Genomic DNA, 19,249 nt, shown 5'->3' with positions numbered 1-19,249 from the left:
TGCGCGCACCTGCTGAAGCCCTCCCTGCCCTCCCCGTGCCGCCGTCGGACCGAGGCGACCCTCCCAGTTTGCGAGCCCTTGGTGTCTCCTTCCTCTACCCGGGAGCCCTCGCTTTGCCCCGCGCCGCGCTGTCAGTGGTCCCCGACACCTCCACCAGCAGAGCCCCCAGCCCAGGTGCTTCCTTCCGGTCTCCAGCTGCCCATTTACTGTTTTGCCAGCACATTCGAGATCAGACTTCTGATTAGACTTCGCTGCCGGTCTTCCTTCGTTTCCCGTTTGTCCCCACCCCACCCACCCGCACTTACAGGCTGTCCTCAGCTCCCCTCCCGCATAGCCTCACTGGCTGCCCTTCGCCAGCCCCTGCGGACAGTTCTAGATCTTGGAGACGAGCACACCAGGAGCTCCTGACTGAGCAGGGTGTGGGGTGTGTCACTGGACCCCTTGTCTGCCCAGTCTTCTGGAAAACATAGGACTCACCAAGGTATTCTTATTTTTTAATTAAAGCTGATTTAATTAAACAGAAGGGGCTTGGTGTGCTGGTGGTGAATTGGGGGACAGCTGGTGAATTTGTATCATGGAATGCCACCTGGTGTTGAACCTCCGCTGGTGGTGCACGCCTGTAATCCGAGCACTCGGGAGGATGAAGCAGGTGGATCATCGAGTTCAAGGCCAGCATGCATTTCATAGTGAGACCTCCACATCAAAAAAAAAAAAAAAAAAAAAAAATTGATGCAGGCATAAGCCATAGCTGTGCACATAGTAGGCCTAATCAGATGTCAAAAACATCTCAAGCTCGGTAGGGATGGGATGGATGTGTGTGCACATGTTCATGTGAATGCGTTTGGGTGGTGGTGGTGCTGCTAGCTTAGGATCGTTCCCAGCTCCTGGGGATGAGAGCCCTGTGTGCCAAGCGTTGTGCTAGGCACTGGGGATTCGTCAGTGAATGGGCAAAATCCCTTGCCTCATAGAGTTACAGGCCATTTGGGAGGTGGCGTTAATCCAGTTGTCACTGCTCAGAGAAATGAGATAAGTGCCCTAGATTCCCTAAAGCACGGGCCACATAACTATGTCGCTCGGAAACTTGTTAAAAGTACAGGATTTCGGGCCCCACCCCGGACCCACTGGGTCATTAGATTCTGCAGTTTAACAAAATTCCCAGGTGATTGGTCTGCACACAATGCTGGAGCAAAGCTACAGGGTCCAGGCAGGGGCTCAGTCCAAAAGAGCAAAGCTCCTACTATGAGGCGCAAGACCAAGCTGCAGAGCACACCTCCCGCTCTGCGCTTCTAGAGCTGGACTGCGCGTTGGTCAGTTATGCCTGTATTGTATCTCCCCTGCTGCGTTGTGCCACAGGGCAGCGTTGACCAGAGCTGGTTCCTGACTGTCCACAGCACCAAGGACAGGGCAGCACTAAACAGAGACCTGGGTTGAAGAGCGAAGGGAGGAACTGGCCTTTGGCCCTGGTTTGCTCTCAGGGACTGACCCAAACACTAAGCATCAGGCTTTTCCAAGCTTCCTGGCCCATGGCTCCCGGTCCAGTTGAGCCTGAATTCAGGGTCAGGAAGGGCAGGGAAGGGAATCATTACATGCAGAAGGCAGGATGGATGGTTTTGCTTGTTTTTCATGCCCGATGCACCTCTCCTAGATATAGGCATCTGAAGCTCCAGGGCAGTGAGACAGGGTGAGGGGGCACAGCAGGCAGCTGGGAAGAGAAGAAAGGGAAGGAAGTGTGCACAGTGTGGTAGAAAGCGCCTTCGATGCCCCATTCTCCCTGCTGTTACCTGCTTTGAGCAAGGGTACACTTTTCTGGCCCACAGCATCATTTCACCTAATATTGATGAGTGACCGAACAAATAAATCCCTAGCACTGTGCCTGACTTAACCAGTGATGATCAAATGGACAATACTTGGACATTCCTCTCCTTTCTTACTTGTAGTTCTCATAGTAACTTGTGAAAAGAGCAGGGTGAGGTGGCTCATGCCTGTAATCCTCCCAGTCTGGAAGGCTGAGGCAGGAGGATCACACAGTGGAGCCCAGCCTGAGCACCTTAGCAACTTAGAGACCCTATCTCAAAATATAAAACACAAAAGAGGGCTGGGGATGTAGTTAAGCTCGAAGGTCTTATTCCTCATTATCCCCCACCCCACCCCACCCTACACACAGTGAAATGGAGGCGGTTTTCCTACTCATTGGTTGAGAAAACCACTCTTCCCTGGGCTCAGGGAATAGCCAAAAGTCAGTAAGAAGTAGAGCACCACAGAGACCTGGATGCCTTTCTTCTGCTCTGATTTCTGCTCCAACTTCTGCTCCCCCTGCCTTAGAGCACCTGTTGATAAATCCAGAAGCTTTCACTGGAGGGAAGGACCCAGTTCCTGCCCTGAAACCAAAAGATGTTTCCTGAACTCTGAATTCCCTTTCTGTTGCTACCGTGCTGGTCCTGGTCCCCAGAATTCTAGTGGCTCACAGGACAGGGAGAGAGGGACTGCAGGAAGCTCACTGCTGAGCTAGAAAATCAGAACAATGTTTTAAAATGCCTCTTTAATTTTCACTTATCCAACATCAAGGGCTTGCTGTGTACCAGTCTTTGTGCCCAATAGAGATGCAAATAAGAGATACTTTGCATCCCCAGAGTAACTATGTCCTAAGAGTGTTCTAAAAACTCTGACACTTTGGTAGATGTTGAAAAAACCAAAATGAGAGTGAAAATCTAATTCAACTCTGTCTTTAAAAAGCAGCAAGCACTTTTCATCTAAAAGTGAGATTTTAATATTCTATCTTCTTCTGGGGTAGAAAATAGTCTATATGGAACCTTCAGAAGTATTAAACAAATACTTGCCCCTTCATGCTTATAGAAATCTGGAAGTCATTTTAACCTGAAAACACATCTTAAATGATTAATTATTATTTTTATTAAATCAAAACAAGCACACAATCCTTAATCTTACAAGTCAAATAGCAAGCCAGGCATGGTGGCACACATCTGTAGTCCCAGTATTCAGGAGGCTGAGGCAGGAGGATCACTGAGGGTTCAAGGCCAGCCTGGCCTACAAAGTGAAGCCGTCTCAAAAAGACAAAACAAAACAAACAAAACCAAAGTCATATAGAAAAGTCATACAGTGGTATCTTGCCTCACTCTTAGGAATCCTGCATTTTTCCCTTTGAGCATCTGCTTTCATCCTGTTTCTTTTGGAATATACTTCCATATTCCTATGCTTTTTCTCCTCTCTCTTGAAACTGGATTGCAGTTGTATGTGGTTAATAGTGTCCGGTGTCAGCGCGGAGGGTCCTGAGAGCGTGAGAGAGAGCTCCATGTAGTAAGGACCAGGTCTGAGGTAGTGTCGACTTGTCAGATAAAGTAAATCAGCAATAAAGTAAATCAGCAGGCCTCTGTGCCTGAGTTTATCTGGACTCCTGTAAGAAACTTCTCCCTAGGACTTTTTTTTTTTCCTTTTCTATGATGCTGGGGATTGAAGCCAGGGTCTCAAGTTTGCTAGACATGCCCTTTATCTCTGAGCTACACCCCCAGCCCTAATGATTAAGTTTCTATTAGGATAATCAGTTATCTCTAAAATCTCCATTACTTTCCATTCCCACCCAAGTCACTAATCTTTCGCTAAATCAGTTTTTAGCATTTACACTATTATTACTGTAGAACACTGTTCTCTGGTAAGTTTACTAGTGTACTGTGGTTACAACTTCTCGTATGCAGCTTATGACTTTTCCTTCAGTTAATACTCTCTTTCCCCCTTTTGCTCAGCTTCCTTTGTACGCACCGCTAAATCTTCCCATACCTTCCAGTGGCACCATGGTAAACTTTTTGTGAAGTCAAACTTACCAAGAAATCCATCATTGCTTTTGGTGGTTGTGGTTTGCCTTCCTGGGCGCATCTTTCCCAGATTACTCCATCCTCGAGCTCCAACTTGGACTGATGCCTTTTCTTGTCTGCCCTAAAGATGTGGGCCTGGAATTTCCCTTCATGGTTATCGTGGGAATTCCCTCCATCTCTATCCTGTGTTGAATCTTTTGCTTCCTGGATGTCCTAGTTTTCTTTTTTTTTTTTTTTTTTTTTTTTTTTTTTTTTTTTTGTTGGTGTCTTCCCCTGTTCCAGTAGAGGCAAATTGTCCTGGAAACTACATTTTAAACAAAGGTGATTGTTTTAGCATGAGAAATTAAGCATACACTTTGACAATGAAATATCTGAGTTGAAGCTGTGTTTCTGTAGACTTCATGGGGGTGTGGGCAGGGAGGGTGTTGGGAATGGGAGGTATTTTCTCAGTTCAGTGTGTGTTACCTGCAGGGAAGCTAGGAAGATGGCTCAGTGCCAGGGTGCGTCTGGGTACCAGGATGAGGGCAGGGAGACTGCTGAGAATGCCTCATAAGAGGAAGGCCGGCAGGAGGGTCCCTGGACGGGGGCTGCATCCAGACTTAGGAGGGCTTGGAACATGGGAAGAGTGGCTTTTTAGGGTCCAGGATGATACAAGGGGCTCCTGGATCCAACTAGAAAGGAGTCAACAGAAACCCAGCACATGGAGCACACACTGGGTACATACAAAAAGGACCCCCCTGGCATGGACACTGACAACACAGAAGCTCCTTCAGGGAACTTTCAGAGCTCGGGGTAGGACCTAGGAAGGCAGGTAGTTACCTGGGGAAGAAAAAAACGAGCAGTACAGAAACTCTTCCACCTAGAGGCAGGGTTGCTTTCTGTCCACGTGCTTCTCTGAGAGAACCTGGAAGTAGAGCGGCAGGGGCAGGATTTTGCAAGATACAAGAGGTTACTACTGTCTACTTTTAAAGGAAAAAAATTCTGTGGACCTTCAGTGTTGAGTTTAAATTGTTAAATGATGTTACTCGGTATGTGCTGTTACAAATTCTTCAGGCTTCTCTTTCGTATGTAACTGCTGAAATCTTTTATAAATGAAACTCAAGCAGGAATAAAACCCAAGTTTGAGTTCGTAGCATGACTCATATGTAAAGGAAGATACTGTTTTGCTAAAACTAAGCTACTTGCCACATAAGCCCGGCACTCAGTTCTCCACAGTAGCTCTTTGGGGTTTGGCCTGTCTTGAGCTATGCGATGACAAAACCTCCCCTTCTCTTTTGAACAAACTGGAAACATTTCTTCATGTAGTGGGCCACCCACAGACTGGCCCGTTACTTATAAAATTTACTTTATTTTTTGCCTCATCTCAAGATTAAAGTGGCACTGCTTGACAATAAGTGCAAATGAATACTTCACCAGATTTCTGTTATAAAGAAGTCATTTAGATGATCCTCAAATATGGTTTACATATGGGGGTACTGGGAATCAAACTCAGGACCTTGCACTTGCTAGGCAGGCGCTTGTGCCGCTGAGCTATATCCCCCGCCCAGTTTAAATTTTTTTGTTTTTACTATTTTGCTGGACTCTTACTGCAGTGAAAACAGCATTTAAAGTTTTTCATAAATTCTTACATTTGTAAGACTATATTCTTGGATCACACATCAAATGAAGGAGCTAAAAAGGTAAAAATGCTTATCTAAATAAATGATTCTTTGCTTAGAAGAGTTATAACTATGGATTATTTATAAACTAATACAATGAGAACAGCACAAAATCTGCAGGAGAAGGGTGAGGATATAGTTCATAGTAGAACTTTTTTTTTTTTTTTTTTTGCGGTACCAGGGATCGAACTCACGACCTTGCACTTGCCAGGCAGGTGCTTATGCCACTGAGCTATATCCCCAGCCCCCATGTTTGTTTTTTGAGATAGGGTCTTACTCCGTAGTTCAGGTTGGCCTTGAACTCACTATGTAGTCCAGGCTAGCTTTGAACTCATGGTGATCTTCCTACATCAGCCTCCCAAAAGCTGGGATTACAGGTGTACCCCACCAAGGCCAGCCATAGTGGAACTTTTGCCTTCCTGGGTTTGATTCTCAACAGTACGTAGATAGATAGATAGACAGACAGATAGACAGATATAGCCAAACTTGTATTCAGAGGAAATTTCATAGCCTTAGGTACACCATGGAGATGGTATTAAGGAGACCAGTTAAAGGACTACTGTACTATTCAGGTACTGTAGTATTCAGGTAGAGAAGGATGGTAGTTTGGTAGAGGTGGAGAAAATTAGACATAACAAAACCACAGAATCAGTCACTGGCTAAAATCCTCTGAATTCACTGAGGCTGCACACTTTCTCATTAATAATAGCCTCATGCTGATCTCAAAAGCTTAGGGTGGTCATTTGTCTGGCAGAGAGTCCTGGTCTGGCTTGACTGACTTTAGGAGAAAGGGATCTCACTAAATCCAGGAACACAGAAGAAACACTGTCAGGAGAAATCACCCCTTGCTCCAGCCAGAGGGCACTTCTGCCAGCCTGTTCACCTGTCAACTCCAGGGAGCCACCAAGGAACCTAGTTTTCTAGTTATATGAGTCATTCCAGAACACAGAAGAAACGAAAGTCAGCCAAGTTTACTTGCTATCAAAACCTGATGAAGAGGTGAGCCCACAGAATACAATCTAATTTCACATATGAAAGCAGATGCAAGTTCTCCAGCAAAACACAGTGCCAGCAAGTTGAATCCATGTGTGCAATACAGAAATACACTAGCTGGGCGTGGTGGTGCGCACCTGTAATCCCAGCATTCGGGAGGCTGAGGCAGGAGGATTGCCATGAATTCAAGGAGACCCTGTCTCAAACCACAAAAACAAAACAGAACAACAAAAAGACACCAAGTGCAGTTTACTTCTGAGATGCACAAGTGGCATTATTAGAATTATTAGCTCTCCTTTATAGGAGGTGCAGATCATTGCCTTTACAGATGATAAAACTGGTGCTCATGAGTCAAGCGACTTAGCAAGGACACACTGCCAAGTGACTGATTTGGGACTTGACTCCAAAGTCATTCTTCTTGTAAGGAAGAAGTGAGTGGAGGTAGAAACTTGTATGTAAAAAACCAGGCATCAATAACCTTCCTCAGTTCACCCCAATATTTCCACCCCCACAGTTCTGTTCTGGAAAGGTATCTTCCCAAGCTAAGTGGCAGGCTTTTTGCTTCCTCACCTTTAAGGTTCCCTTTTCGACTTCCTCCTTACACTGCCTCCTCTTTCCCTATACTCCATCCTCCTACTTTACTTCCATTTTTCTGGTGATAAAAGCGCCACCTATTGGCCACCTTTTAAGTACCTGATTTGAAAAGGCAATGATTGGAATGAAGCCAGGATTGTCTGGAAGCTATTTGGGGCTGGTGGAGAGGCAGATTCTGGCGCCTGCGAGGCACTTGCTCCAACGGGAAGCAAACTTGTGCAGAACAGGAAAACTGAGTGTAGTTCCCAGCTCCTAGATCTTCCATCTTCCTCCCGCTTCTTGGTAGCTGCCCCACTGCACACAGGTTTGGAATGGGTGGTCTACTTTGCAAGAGGGAAATTGAGGAAAGGGTGCTAGGCTGAAGACAGGAACCCTGAGGTCTAGAACTAGGCCACTTTTCAGGCACGTCCTTTTCTTTCTCTGCCCTTCATGGTAATTCCTAACTCTAGGCTCCTTGGCTTTGCCAAGCCCTATTCTCCTCCCTGGCTAGGGACTCAGAGATGAATCAGACACTGAGCCAGTTCAGAAAAGTCAAATATTGGCAGATGGCAATGTAGTGTGCAGAGCGCGTTACAAGAGGAGGGAGCTGCTAGGTTACCTGGTCACTAGCCAGTTGGCGCCTCTGTCCTCACCTCAGCCTACCTCCTTGAGAAACAGAGAATATGCCCCATTCTCTCTGCCTGGGTGGGAAAGCAACTGGCAATGAAGATTTCCTACCCTGCCCGACTGGGGCCTTCCCAGATAGAGGCTGTGTGTCCTCTCTCTGCTGTCTTGCTCCCTGGGCGGTGTGGCCAGAACTGCCCTTTCTCTGGAGGCTGGATGTGGGGGTTAGGGGGTTGAGAACAGTGAGAGGTAAAAGGCCTGAACCCTGCTGGGAGGAGACACAGCACCCCTGTCAGTCTTCTCCCCAGGTTGGGAGAGGCTGGGCTTTGTGTGCTCACCAAAGCAGCTTCCTGGAGGAGCCGGCTCTGGGTTGGGGTTTAAAGGAAAGGAAGGGAGGACCTGCTGCTAAGAAACTCCCTTCCTGTCCGTGCTGACCCTGTCCAGCCGAGGTGACTGACAAGAATGACTGCTTTCAACGCAGGTTTGGTGGGTCCAAGGGAGCGAGGGTGCCAAAGACAGAAGGACAGGAATGGAATCGGAAGGTGCAGTCCTGGCTGGTGGATCTGCCTAACTCCCTGCCCAATGGGCTGCCGAGACACAGGCCCCGCTAGGTCTGGCTTCCATAACCGTGCACTGTGTATCGCAGGCACCAATTCCTGTCTTCAGGCTGGAGCCCCTAGGAAGTGCTCAGCACGCAGCACAGGTTTTTATTTTTATTTTTATTTTTTTGGTTTTTTTCCGGTACTGGGAATTGAACTGACAACCTTGTGCTTGCCAATGTTAGCTATTATTACCCAGCTTGTTTTCTTTCTTTTTTTTTTTTTTTTTTTTTTTGGTTTTTTTCCGGTACTGGGAATTGAACTGACAACCTTGTGCTTGCCACGCAGGCGCTGTGCCGCTGAGCTAAATCCCCAGCCCCAGCACAGATTTTTATTAGTCTTATGTTCTTGGATACTGAGTCTTATTTACTGGTTCACTTGTTCCTTGGAAGGTATTTATTTTATTGTTGCATACAGAATGCATGCACTTGGCTTTAAAAATATAAAAAAGTATCCCATGAAGGGTCTTCCCTCTATTCTTGTTCTCCACTTTTCTTAGCAGATGATCAGTTATTAGTTTTTTATTAATCCTTCTGTATATTTTTGTTGCACAGATAAACCAATATAATGTACATTATTTTCTCCTAAAAAAAGACACAGCTGGAAGCATAATGCTTGCACCGTTCCACGCCTTGACTTGTTTTTACTCAACCGTACAGAACTCTGTCCAGATCAGTACTTAAAAAAACTTTATTCTCTTATAAAATTTTATTTATAAAAAATGCACAACAAAGAAGCAAACAACAACAGCTAAATATACTGCATATTGTTATCTTCAAAGTAGTTACCCAGAGTACAAGATATAAAAATAAAGATTCTTACAAAAAAAGATAACACAAAAGTTTCCTTTCAACAATCTAAGATAAACCAGAGCATAAATGAAACAAATGATCAAATATTACAATGTTTTTGAAACCCTGAAATGTGTGATTTGCCGCTGAGCTAAATCCCCAGCCCCTATTTTGTTCTCATCTAAGAGAAACAGTACAATATTTGAGCTTGTGTGTCTTACTTATTTCACTTATCATTGTTCTCAAGTTGCATCCTTTTACCTGTAACTTCTCAAATTTGCCCTTCTTTATGGCAGTGTAGTACTCCATTGTATACAGATATCCCACTTCCCTCATCCAGTCATCTGTTGATGGACATATACGTATGTTTCCAAGATCTAACCATTACAAACTGTATTTCTGTAAACATGGGTAGGCACAGTTCCCTGTAATAGGATTTATTCTCTTTTATACAACACACTACTCCATTCTACGGGTGTGCCATTATTTAACTGCCCCCTCTGATGGGGATTTGCACTGTCTCCAGCCTTTTAACAAACCACACAGTACTACAAGGTGACCTTGTGTGTGCTTCATATCATGTCTCTATTGTATCTGGAGGAGAAATCCCTAGACGTGGATTTCCATGCAGCGCTTGTCAGGACACCGAGCTCCCGGTGTGCTGGCTCTTTCCATGGCGGTCTCCTTTTCTCAAAGGGACCCTTGGTGACCACAGTGAGAATCGCATTTTCTCAAACTCACTGCCCTCCTGCCTGGGGCTTCTCATCAGAATCTGTCCCAGGGGCCCCGCATTGGGTACTGTGGACTCTGGATCTGGCAGCCTGGCCCTTGCCTCCCCTACCCTGGGTGAGGCCCGAGTCCTGGATGTCCAGGGTCCAGGCTCCTTCCTCCTCGCCCCAGGCCCTGTGCATCAGTGGCAGGCATGGGGAAGCTGCTTTTTGACTGCTGGATTTCAGCCCTGCAGGCTTCCCCATGCTTCTGCATCTGGCCTCCCCTCCGCGCGTCCTTTCTCCACATTCTAAGATCTGCCTCTGATTTCCATTTCCTTGCCTTTAATCCCCCAAATGAGTGGTCCCAGCTTTGCGGGAAGAAGCAGAAATGCCTGTGAACGGTTGCATGTGATGAACAAGATGCCTAACTCCATGGCGGGAAATGAAGTCCTTGGCAACTGGAGCACCTCTGCTTTGGCCCAGACCTGTGATGTCAGAGTGGGTAGCATCAGGGGCCACCAGGCTGACCTAGGTGGGGCCCCGAGGAGGAGCCCGGTCAGCCTGCTGAGTGGGCAAGGCGGGGACTAGCTGTCACGTGACTGCCATTGCTGAGAATGGGAAGTGCTCACATTCGGGATTATAGTTAGAGCACCGTTAAGAGTTCTGATTCTACAGCTGGACTGTTCTCATTTGTCAGATTAGGCAGTGGAGAAGCAGGGCTGGGAGTAGAGCCGTCTCCCCTGCAGCTGGAGAACAAACTAGTGGGAGGTGGATTCTTCCGCAGGATGGAGCAGGCATCCTGCAACATGCAGAAGCTGGACAGGAGGCTGAGGAGCCTGGCGGAGGCATTTCTGACTCACGTTGGCTCTACTAGGGCACTGGTGCTCAGAAGTCCGCGAGGAGTAGGCTGAGAATGTTCTTGGTGCAGGTCTCCAGCCCAGCCAGCTGGATACTTTACAAATGAGGAACTTGAAGCTTAGAGAGTTTATTGTCCGAGACAGAAAGCGTTAGGAGCATAATCTGAACCCAGTTCTAAGACCTGCACTTTCTGCAGCACCTAGAAGCCCAAGATTCATACTCAGTGATTACCTAGCCCGTATTCAAGCACTCCTGGTGACAGGGAGCTCACTACCATCAAGTGGTTTAAGGTAACTTAACGCATCTCTGAGTCACATCCCTGTTGGAACATTTCCCGTGCACGGAGTCACAGAAAGTAAGTCTCAGCACAGTTTTCTGGCTCCCTTTGCCTTAGTCTCTCTGCCCAATCTCAGCCTTTAGGGATCAGGAGATGGAGGCTGTGCCCATGCCCGTCTTTTTGTTTTTATTTATTTTTTTTTTGAGACAGGGTCTCACTGTATATTCTAGGCTGGCCTTGAATGCATTATATAGTTATGCAGCCCAGGCTGGCCTCGAACTCTTGATAACCCTCCTGCTTCTGCCTCCTGAGTGCTGGGATTACAGATGTGCACCACATGCCTGGCTGCTCACGCTTTTTCCTTCAGGCAAACAACCTCAGGTCTTTTCTTCGTGTCTATGGTAGTACATTTTGCCATCCTTTCCTGTGACAGACTACCCCTGCTAGCCTACATCAGTGGCTTACACACGTTGACATTTATGTCCTTTTCACATAAAGTTGGTGCAGACATTTCGGGTGGTGAGCAGTTCAGCAGTTCTAGAACTCTACTCTTTCTCTTTTGTGGCTTTGCTTTTTGTGAAATTCAACTCACCTAGCAGAAATCCACCTCAACCTACCATCGCCAAAGACGGTATTTCTTTCATGTCTCTGAAAAGTCCAGCTGTTGTAGTTTTGGGCAGAGCTGGGTCCAGGGACTCAAAACAAAGCAATCAATCAATCAATCAAACAAACAAAACCGCCCACCATTACTAAGGCTCCATCTCTCTTGGAGGCTGCTTCCCTCGGTGTGTGGTCCTCACTGTCAAACAGCATTCTCCACAGGGCAAGAAACACAGCTTCTGGCAGCTAAGCCTGCATGTTCCTCTTCCAATCCAAAAAGAGAAACACTCCCCAGAGTCCTAGATTACACCTATCCCAGAGTTCCACAGTCTAGGCATCCCCAAGTCCCAGCATCCGTGTGTCAAATCATGGGGAGGGAGTGACTGACTTTGCTTAGGCCAGTTACTACTCCTGGACCACTCACTGGGCCCCAGACTGGCGATGCTGTTTAATCCGGCTGGGTTGCCTATCTGCTCCTAGCTGTAAGTGGGAAGGAGACAGAAACTGGACAGCACTATTGGACCACACAGAGCACAGGAAAGTTTTTTTCTTAAAGAGTGCTGGGACACCCCAAAATGCAAGCATGTTCAGCTCTTCAGACCAAGGAGAGTGACTCTGTCCTATGCTAAGGGGAATGGATTTATTACAACCATTTTAAAAGGAGTAAACTGGGGCAGAGAGCACAAGGGAGAAATCCAATGACTGTTGCACCCAGGGATCAGCAAGCGCGGGGTCCAGGGTCTCAAACACTGTCATTAAGGCTCTCTGTCTCTCTATGCTACTTTCCTGTTGAATTTCTGCTAGTTGAGTTGAATTTCATAAAAAGCGGAGCTATAGGAGAGAAGGGCCCTAAGTCTGAGACCACTGAACCGCCACACCAGCCTGAAGCACTTACACAGATTTTATGTGAAAAGGACACAAAAGTCAATCCTGTTTTAGCCACTAATATGGGTTGAGGGAGTTCTAGTCCTGAAAGTAAAGATGCGGTCTTTCTGGTCAGGACTGGGGAGCTGTGGGGGAGAAACCACCTCTGTCCTCCCCCACACATACTTCTACTGCAGGAGTCCCAGGCAGAGGGCGAGGTAGGGCACACCATTCACGCGCCCACATACCCAACAACAATTCGCCACTTTGTGTCAGGCTGGAGGAAGACTGATTAATAAAGATGATGCAAAATACACATTGAGCTCTTCCAAAGTTTTGGTGTTTTGTATGCTTTATGGAATCCTCACCAAAAAAGCAGGTACAATTATGAGGCCCATTTTGTAGAGGGAGGAAAATGAGGGTGAATGCAATATAATCCTTGTTTTCATGGAGCTTACAGTCCACAGTGGGTGAGGAACTGGAAGATATATTCTGAAAGAGGCTCATAAAACTTGACGTTTGATATAGACCCAGGAGGATTGGAAGATATGAGTCAGGCAGATGGGGAACAAGCAAGAACAAATCAGGAGTGGAGAGCAGAGACTGGAGACGAACTGGACAAGTAGGCAACACTGCTGCCAGGCATCCTGTGCCAACAAGCACACGATACCCCCAAAGTGAAGCCATCCTGTAAGTTTTAGGCTGCTGGGCAGGGATGTCTAGGGCCTCAGGCGAACGCCTGGCAAATCACCCTTTCCTGTTGATCTCGGGTCTCAACAGTGCCTCCCAGGTGTGTATTAGCAGAAGAGATCTCAGCCCCTCCCGCCTTTGGGCCGTGGCGGTGGGGGCGATGGTTGATGGGGGAAGATGGTATTTGCCTGAGTTGAGGCTGTTCCCAGCCTCCAGCCCTACTCACCTGCTTGCACAAGACTTTCAGTCAAGCCCTGAAGCTTGGAGCCACTCAGAGCAGCTCGGAACTCCTCAGCAGCTTAGTTCCCGGCAGCCCCAGTGCCTAGGGTGGAGGGAAAGATCTGAGCACCCAGCACAAGAGAGCCCTCCCTGCCTTCCAAACTGCCCCGTTCTGGAGCAGTGACCCCCTGGTCAGTGACTTCCCTGACACCTCTGTGTTTCCCCTCTGATGCCCATGATGCCCCACATATACCCCCCTCTTCAAAATGAGCCCTCCTCACATTATTGCTCCCCATCTGGGTGAGACAGAGAGGGTCCTGGCTGGGAAATGAGACACTGGGGTTCCGGTTCCCCCTCTCCTACCAAGTCGCTGTGTGACCACAGACAAGACCTCTCTCTGGGTCTCAATTTCTCCATGTGAGAAAGGAGCTTTGAACACTCTGCAGTCCAATTTTGGCATAAATAACTTCAGTCTTCACCTTCTGGTGGGGCTGGGAGAGTAAAATAGCATACTCAGCTTGCCACCAAGGGGCGGGTGGAGTGGATTAGGATCTTTTTAGAGAAGGGTGAGCGAGGCAAGAAGGAGGTGGGGTGCACAGTGGCCAGCAAGCCCTGGAGTCAAGGGTCCAACACCTTAGGTTCTGAGACGCTCAGACAGGAAGAGGAAGGGCTGGCCCTCCCTGGAGAAGGAATGCTTCTTTTGGGAGTGGTATCTGAGCAGGGATTTGAAGTGTGGGCACAGATCAGGAGAAGAGGGAAATGAGAACAAAGAACGGAGCCATAGGCTGAGTCTCTGGATGACTTTGCCAAAGGGATGTGGCCGCGAGGGGTGGGCTGGAGAGCAAGGTGTGCTGTTCTTGACTTTGAATGAAGGCAAGGTTCCTCCAGAGGGCGCTGTTCTCCAGGAATCCGTCCCTAGCACCCAAGCCACTAGGGCTAGCCTCCTACCAGCTGGCTTTTGCTTCTAAGAGGCTTATTGTGGCATCGCATTCATCCCGCAGCACGTGCGCGGTGCCTAGGGGAACTAGGTCGCTAGGGCTAGCCGCCCTTCCCTCTGCCTTGCTCCAATTCAGGACCCTGAGAAAGCAGCCTGCCCTTAATTGGTAGGAAGAAGGCGGTGGCTCCAGCCTCCTTGCCTCTGCCACTGGCTGTGCTTTCCTCACTTCTCCCTCCCCACCGCCCTAGTCACTGACCCCTACCCAGAAGGCAGCCTCGCCTGTCCTCCTTGCCTGCTGATGGTCTAAGCCTTGCCACCGCAGGTTTTTGGAGGAAAGATGTAGGCCCATGGCCAGCCTTCCAGGGAAGTCCGCAGAGCCAGAGTGACAGATCTGTAGAGGCCCACCTGGGACAGGTGCGTGTCGGTGAGGGTTGTGCGTGGTCACACAGAGCCCTGGTCATCTGGAGAAGAGACACACATTTGCATGCAGACGAACAGACCTTCAGACCTCGGGATGGAAGAGTCCAAGAGAGCTGGGGCTCCACAGCAGCACGCCGGGAAGTGCCCGCGCTCCCTTGCCCTGCTGCTCTCTGCTTTCCAGAGAGCGGAGCCTGTGCTACCACAAGGTTGGTAACCACCAGAAAATGTGTGACAATGCTGTTTTTGTCCCCGCCTGAGGCAGGAACCCTCTTCCCAAGAACAAGAGCCACAGTCCTCACTGATCAGCCCGTTCCCAGCCTCCACACGGTGCGCCACCAGCACGGTCTCGAGCTGAACCAAGCCCATCTCCCGGACCAGGGGTGCACGCGGCTAAGAGGGACCAGCCAGGCATAACGGAAGGAGGAAGACGGAAATTCCTCCTCTCAAGCTTTGTCATGCTGTGTTGTGAGGCTACAGCAGAGGTGCCTGGGGATGGATCGCACAATCTGGTGTCTCCTGCCCTCAACACTGGCCAAGTGTGTGGACATCTCCAGAGCAGGTTTAGATCCAGGTGGTGAGAGAGGTCCAGAGAGGTTTCAGAGGATCGGCCCTCTACAGAGTGCGTAATGCCAGCCTCACTGCTTCCCAGCAGCAGGCCAGTTTGAGGTATAAATTCAGAATAGTGTGGGGTTTCTGCAGCCCTGCTGCATGGAGGAGCAGCCCTCTCCCAGCTTGCATTCTGCCAGCCCGAAATCCAAAGGCCACTCAAGGGCGATCGTTGTTTTTCCCAAGGGTACAGAGTAGGGTAGGGAGTGCAGCTCTCCATTTCACGATTTTTTTTTTTCCGTTTCACGATTGACTTACTTATATCCTTGTAACTGCCTGAGAGCTCTTTTTCCCCCAGGCTGAGGACGGCTGGTCTGCAGGGCCTGGACGCCACTGAGAGCAACACATACGTACTTTGCAATAAACACGCAACACCTTCTCCCCAGCAACATGAACATTTCGGGATGGAAAGTGACAGGCACACCCTCTCCTACCCCCACCCTTGGTATGCTTTCTCCATGCTAGGGGGAGGTGGCCAGGCAGTGAGGGGGCTGGGCCTGACCGGAAACTTTGTAGGCAAGACCCCCCCCCCCATTTCTTGGAGGCTGCAGTAGGCAAAGAGTATGTCTAGGATTTTTCCGAGGGAGTCAGACCTCCACTCAGGGCCGTAGTCCTGGAGAGATGATCGAGAAGGGGCTGAGTCCATAGGCAGGAAGGGCAGGGCCACCAGAGACTCGAAGGAAAAGAAAAAGAAGAAAAGCTGAGGTCGCCCCTTTCCCAGCCCTCAGTTCACCTACTCTTGGAACTGTTAAAAACAAACTGGCTACAGTCTTGGAAGGGATTCGAGACTACCAGAAATCTCCTCCCCAGGCAAGAGGGGAACTCCGCCAGGGAGGGGGAATATTTAGACAGACAAGTTCTGGGCTGGGAGCCCGGACACCTGGGCCCACCCTGACTTAAGACACTGTTGAAGCCTGGCAAGTAACATGCTTTCCTGGGCTTCCGTTCCTACTCCTGTAGAGATACGGGTGGAGAGTGTGGAAGGGTCCTTAAAGGTCTCAGCCTACCTCCACCTTGCAGAACACAGGCTGGGAGGTTCTACACCCCTTTCCCAAGATGGTCTTGGCAGCACTGAATTGCCTCGGGGCCAGGCAGAGGTGGGAGAAGAGGCTACCACTGCTTCCCTTGGTAAAGCATCTTGGCTGGAGCATTGGAAGCGGGGGATTTGGGCAGCAAATACCTCAGCCAGCCTTGCCCTGAAGCTGGGCAGGAGGCTGAAGGCTGTGGAACCAGAACACTGGCAAGGTGGGAAACTACTCATTCTCATCTGCTGTTTTTGAAATGAAGACATCCGGAAGGTGAAATGGGATAGGATGTGCCAATGGTGTTTTTCTCTCCGTGTATTTAGACACTAGCAGATGGAAGCTGGATTGCAGTTGTATGTGGTTAATAGTGTCCGGTGTCAGCGCAGAGGGTCCTGAGAGCGTGAGAGAGATCTCCATGTAGTAAGGACCAGGTCTGAGGTAGTGTCGACTTGTCAGATAAAGTAAATCAGCAATAAAGTAAATCAGCAGGCCTCTGTGCCTGAGTTTATCTGGACTCCTGTAAGAAACTTCTCCCTAGGACTTGTTTTTCCCTTGGAGAGTCTTGCCGCAAGAAAATTCTAATTGGAGGGATACTGTCCCTCTCCAAGTTCTTGTTCCTGGTTTGAGGGCTTGGCTTCTTCTCTATTCCCAGGAATAGCCTGTGTAGACCCGGCACACCCAGTGGATCCCATGGGTCCTTCTCCCCTTTCCTGTGCCTCTGCAGCCCCATCTGCAGAACCGGAGAGCTGGCGTGACATAGCCTCTACCCTGACGGGGCTGCTGTTAGACAGAAGCGAATCCATTCACCCTGCAGATTCAGCTCACTGGGGCTGCGAATTCCCTGCCAATGACTGGAGACGGTACCAGCGAGAAGTCCTGGCCCGGACCACGGCTTGAGATTCGGGAGGGAAACTACACTGCCCCGGCTTCGTTCTCTCCCGGAGAACAAGGCCTCCAAAATCTGCAAAGCACTCTCAAAACTCTCTCCATAAACAGCCTAAAATAGGATTACTTTTACTTATTAGTCACGAGTAGGCATTTCTAATTTCATTTTTACAGAGGAGGAGACGGGGTGAAAGTGTTCAAGAAACTTACTCAAGCGACAACTGCTAAGCAGTGAAGCCAGGATTGGAACCCCCACAGCCTTGACTCTAGGGTCTCTGTTCTGAACCGCTATCGGGACCAGAAACGGCCCCCAAGGGGCAGTCACCTAATGGGGGTCACAAAGCCTTTGACAGCAGCCTGCCGCCGAGGCTTGGGCATACAGGGCCCGAATTCTGGCCACTGCGCGGCGCTGTGGGGGCAGCGGCCGGCACTCCGCACAGTTCTGCCTCGTACTCGGCACCCGCGCCCCTTGCACACCCGAGGAGGCGCAACGGGCCGCCTGAGCTGGGGCCATTTGCTTCGGCGTCGTGGAGGCAGCCTAAGAAGTGAGACCAAATAGGACAGGCAGGACCTCGGCTGGCTTAAGGAGCACATTATACCACTCATGTGGCCCAGATCCCGAGAGATACACTGCACGGGGTCCAGGTCAGGGTTCATCAAGCCAGGGCTCCCTGGGAGCCTGCGGTCTGTTAGGCCTTCGAGTCCCGCGGCCAGAGGGTGGAGGGGAGGCGTCTCTCGTGACCGCGGGTCGGCGAGAGGGGGAGCGGAGCGAGGGATTCCCAGATCCACGAACAGACACCCAGATAAACACAGTTTCCACAGGAAACAGAGACAGGGATCCACGGAGAGCGAGACAGCCACAGAGACCGAGACAAACGGATGCCGAAGCGGACTCGGGGCGACGGGCCGGTGCGCGCCCGGGAACCCGGCCGCAGAGGCGGCAGCGCGAGCCGCGGCGCACTCCCGGGTCTCCGCAAGGGCAGGGCCGGGCTTTGCAGCGCAGGAGCGGGCGCCACTCGAATCTCTCACCTCTGCGAGGCCGGAGGCTGCGAGCGCCCACTCTGCTTCTTTCCCGCGTGAGCCGGAAGTCGCCGGGCCCCGGCGGGCCGCTCGGGCGGTGCTGGTCCGGGCGTCTCCGGGCCCCGCTCGCGTCCGGCGACGCCTCGGCTCTGGCGGCCCTGGCGATGTTGGGTGGGGGCTGTCGCCCTTCTACCGGCTCCGGCGGACGCCCGCGCCAGCCTTAGCTTCCAGAGGCTGGGCGCACTGAAGGCGGCGGCTCCAGGGTGCCGAGGGTTTGAGGGAGCGGGGGAGGAAGAGGACCCTCCTCCAGCCACCCGAGCGGAGCTCCCGGCACGTCGGCGGTTTGTTCCCGCCGGGCCGGAGCTGAGGTTCAGCGCGCGTCCCTCCCGCCCCGCCCCGCCCCACCCCTCCCAGGGAGCTCCGCCCCGGCCCACGGCTCTTCCGCCTTAGGCAGCCGCTAGGCGGGAGGAACTAATCCCTCGCACCCCCGCTCACCCCTGGGGGACTAGGGCCGAGACCTGCCAGGGTAAGGGGTGATCTGAGTCCCTTCTGCCTGCGAGCTGAGCGCAGGTCCCAGCTCGGGCTTCCGGGACAGCGGAGGGAGAGGCCGGCCGAGTGCGCACTGCAGGGCCAGAGTGGCGGAGCGGAGCCACCAGGGGGCGCTGCGGAGCTGGGGGACACCCCTCCCTGTCCGCCTCCGTCCCCCGCCCCCTCCCCGTCCGCGCGCAAAACACACTCGCCCCAGAGGCAGCGCGGCCGAGCGGGAGCCGCGGCCCGAGCGGAGCCGGAGAGCGGTGGCGGCGGCACCATGACCCTGGGCAGCTGCTGCTGCGAGATCATGTCCTCCGAGAGCTCCCCGGCCGCGCTGTCCGAGGCGGACGCGGACATAGACGTGGTGGGCGGCGGCAGCGGTGGGGGGGAGCTCCCAGCCCGCTCCGGGCCCCGCGCCCCCCGGGACGCGCTCCCCCAAGGCCACGAGCCTACCCCGGAGGAAGTCGAGGCGGACGTAGCGGAGGACGAGGAGGAGTCGGGCGGCTGCTTGGACGGCGAGCCCCGCGCTCTAGCGCCCCGGG

General features: G+C 50.9%; 2 protein-coding genes across 2 annotated transcripts in view; one reads left to right on the top strand and one right to left on the bottom strand.

Moving 5' to 3' along the window:
- Positions 1-4,068: 4,068 nt before the first annotated feature.
- On the bottom strand, positions 4,069-18,986 carry LOC106150078 (translation initiation factor IF-2-like; the record flags this gene model as incomplete). Its single annotated transcript, XM_013521578.1, is given in 4 exon segments — positions 4,069-4,131; positions 4,647-4,731; positions 18,186-18,621; positions 18,695-18,986. Coding segments are annotated over 4 exon segments (876 nt in total), but the record flags the coding sequence as incomplete, so codon positions are not given.
- The window catches only part of Foxd2 (forkhead box D2), a 2,987-nt gene continuing 2,310 nt past the window's right edge, over positions 18,573-19,249 (top strand). Inside the window, exon 1 of the mRNA XM_005398780.2 lies at positions 18,573-19,239. Coding sequence (XP_005398837.1) covers positions 18,985-19,239 — 255 coding nt within the window. The 5' untranslated portion in view covers positions 18,573-18,984. The remainder of the gene's footprint in view (positions 19,240-19,249) is intronic.

The sequence above is a fragment of the Chinchilla lanigera genome, unplaced genomic scaffold (genome assembly GCF_000276665.1).
Source record: "Chinchilla lanigera isolate Chin_1 unplaced genomic scaffold, ChiLan1.0 scaffold00063, whole genome shotgun sequence".
Lineage (NCBI taxonomy): Eukaryota > Metazoa > Chordata > Mammalia > Rodentia > Chinchillidae > Chinchilla > Chinchilla lanigera.
This window is presented reverse-complemented; position numbering and strand designations above follow the sequence as displayed.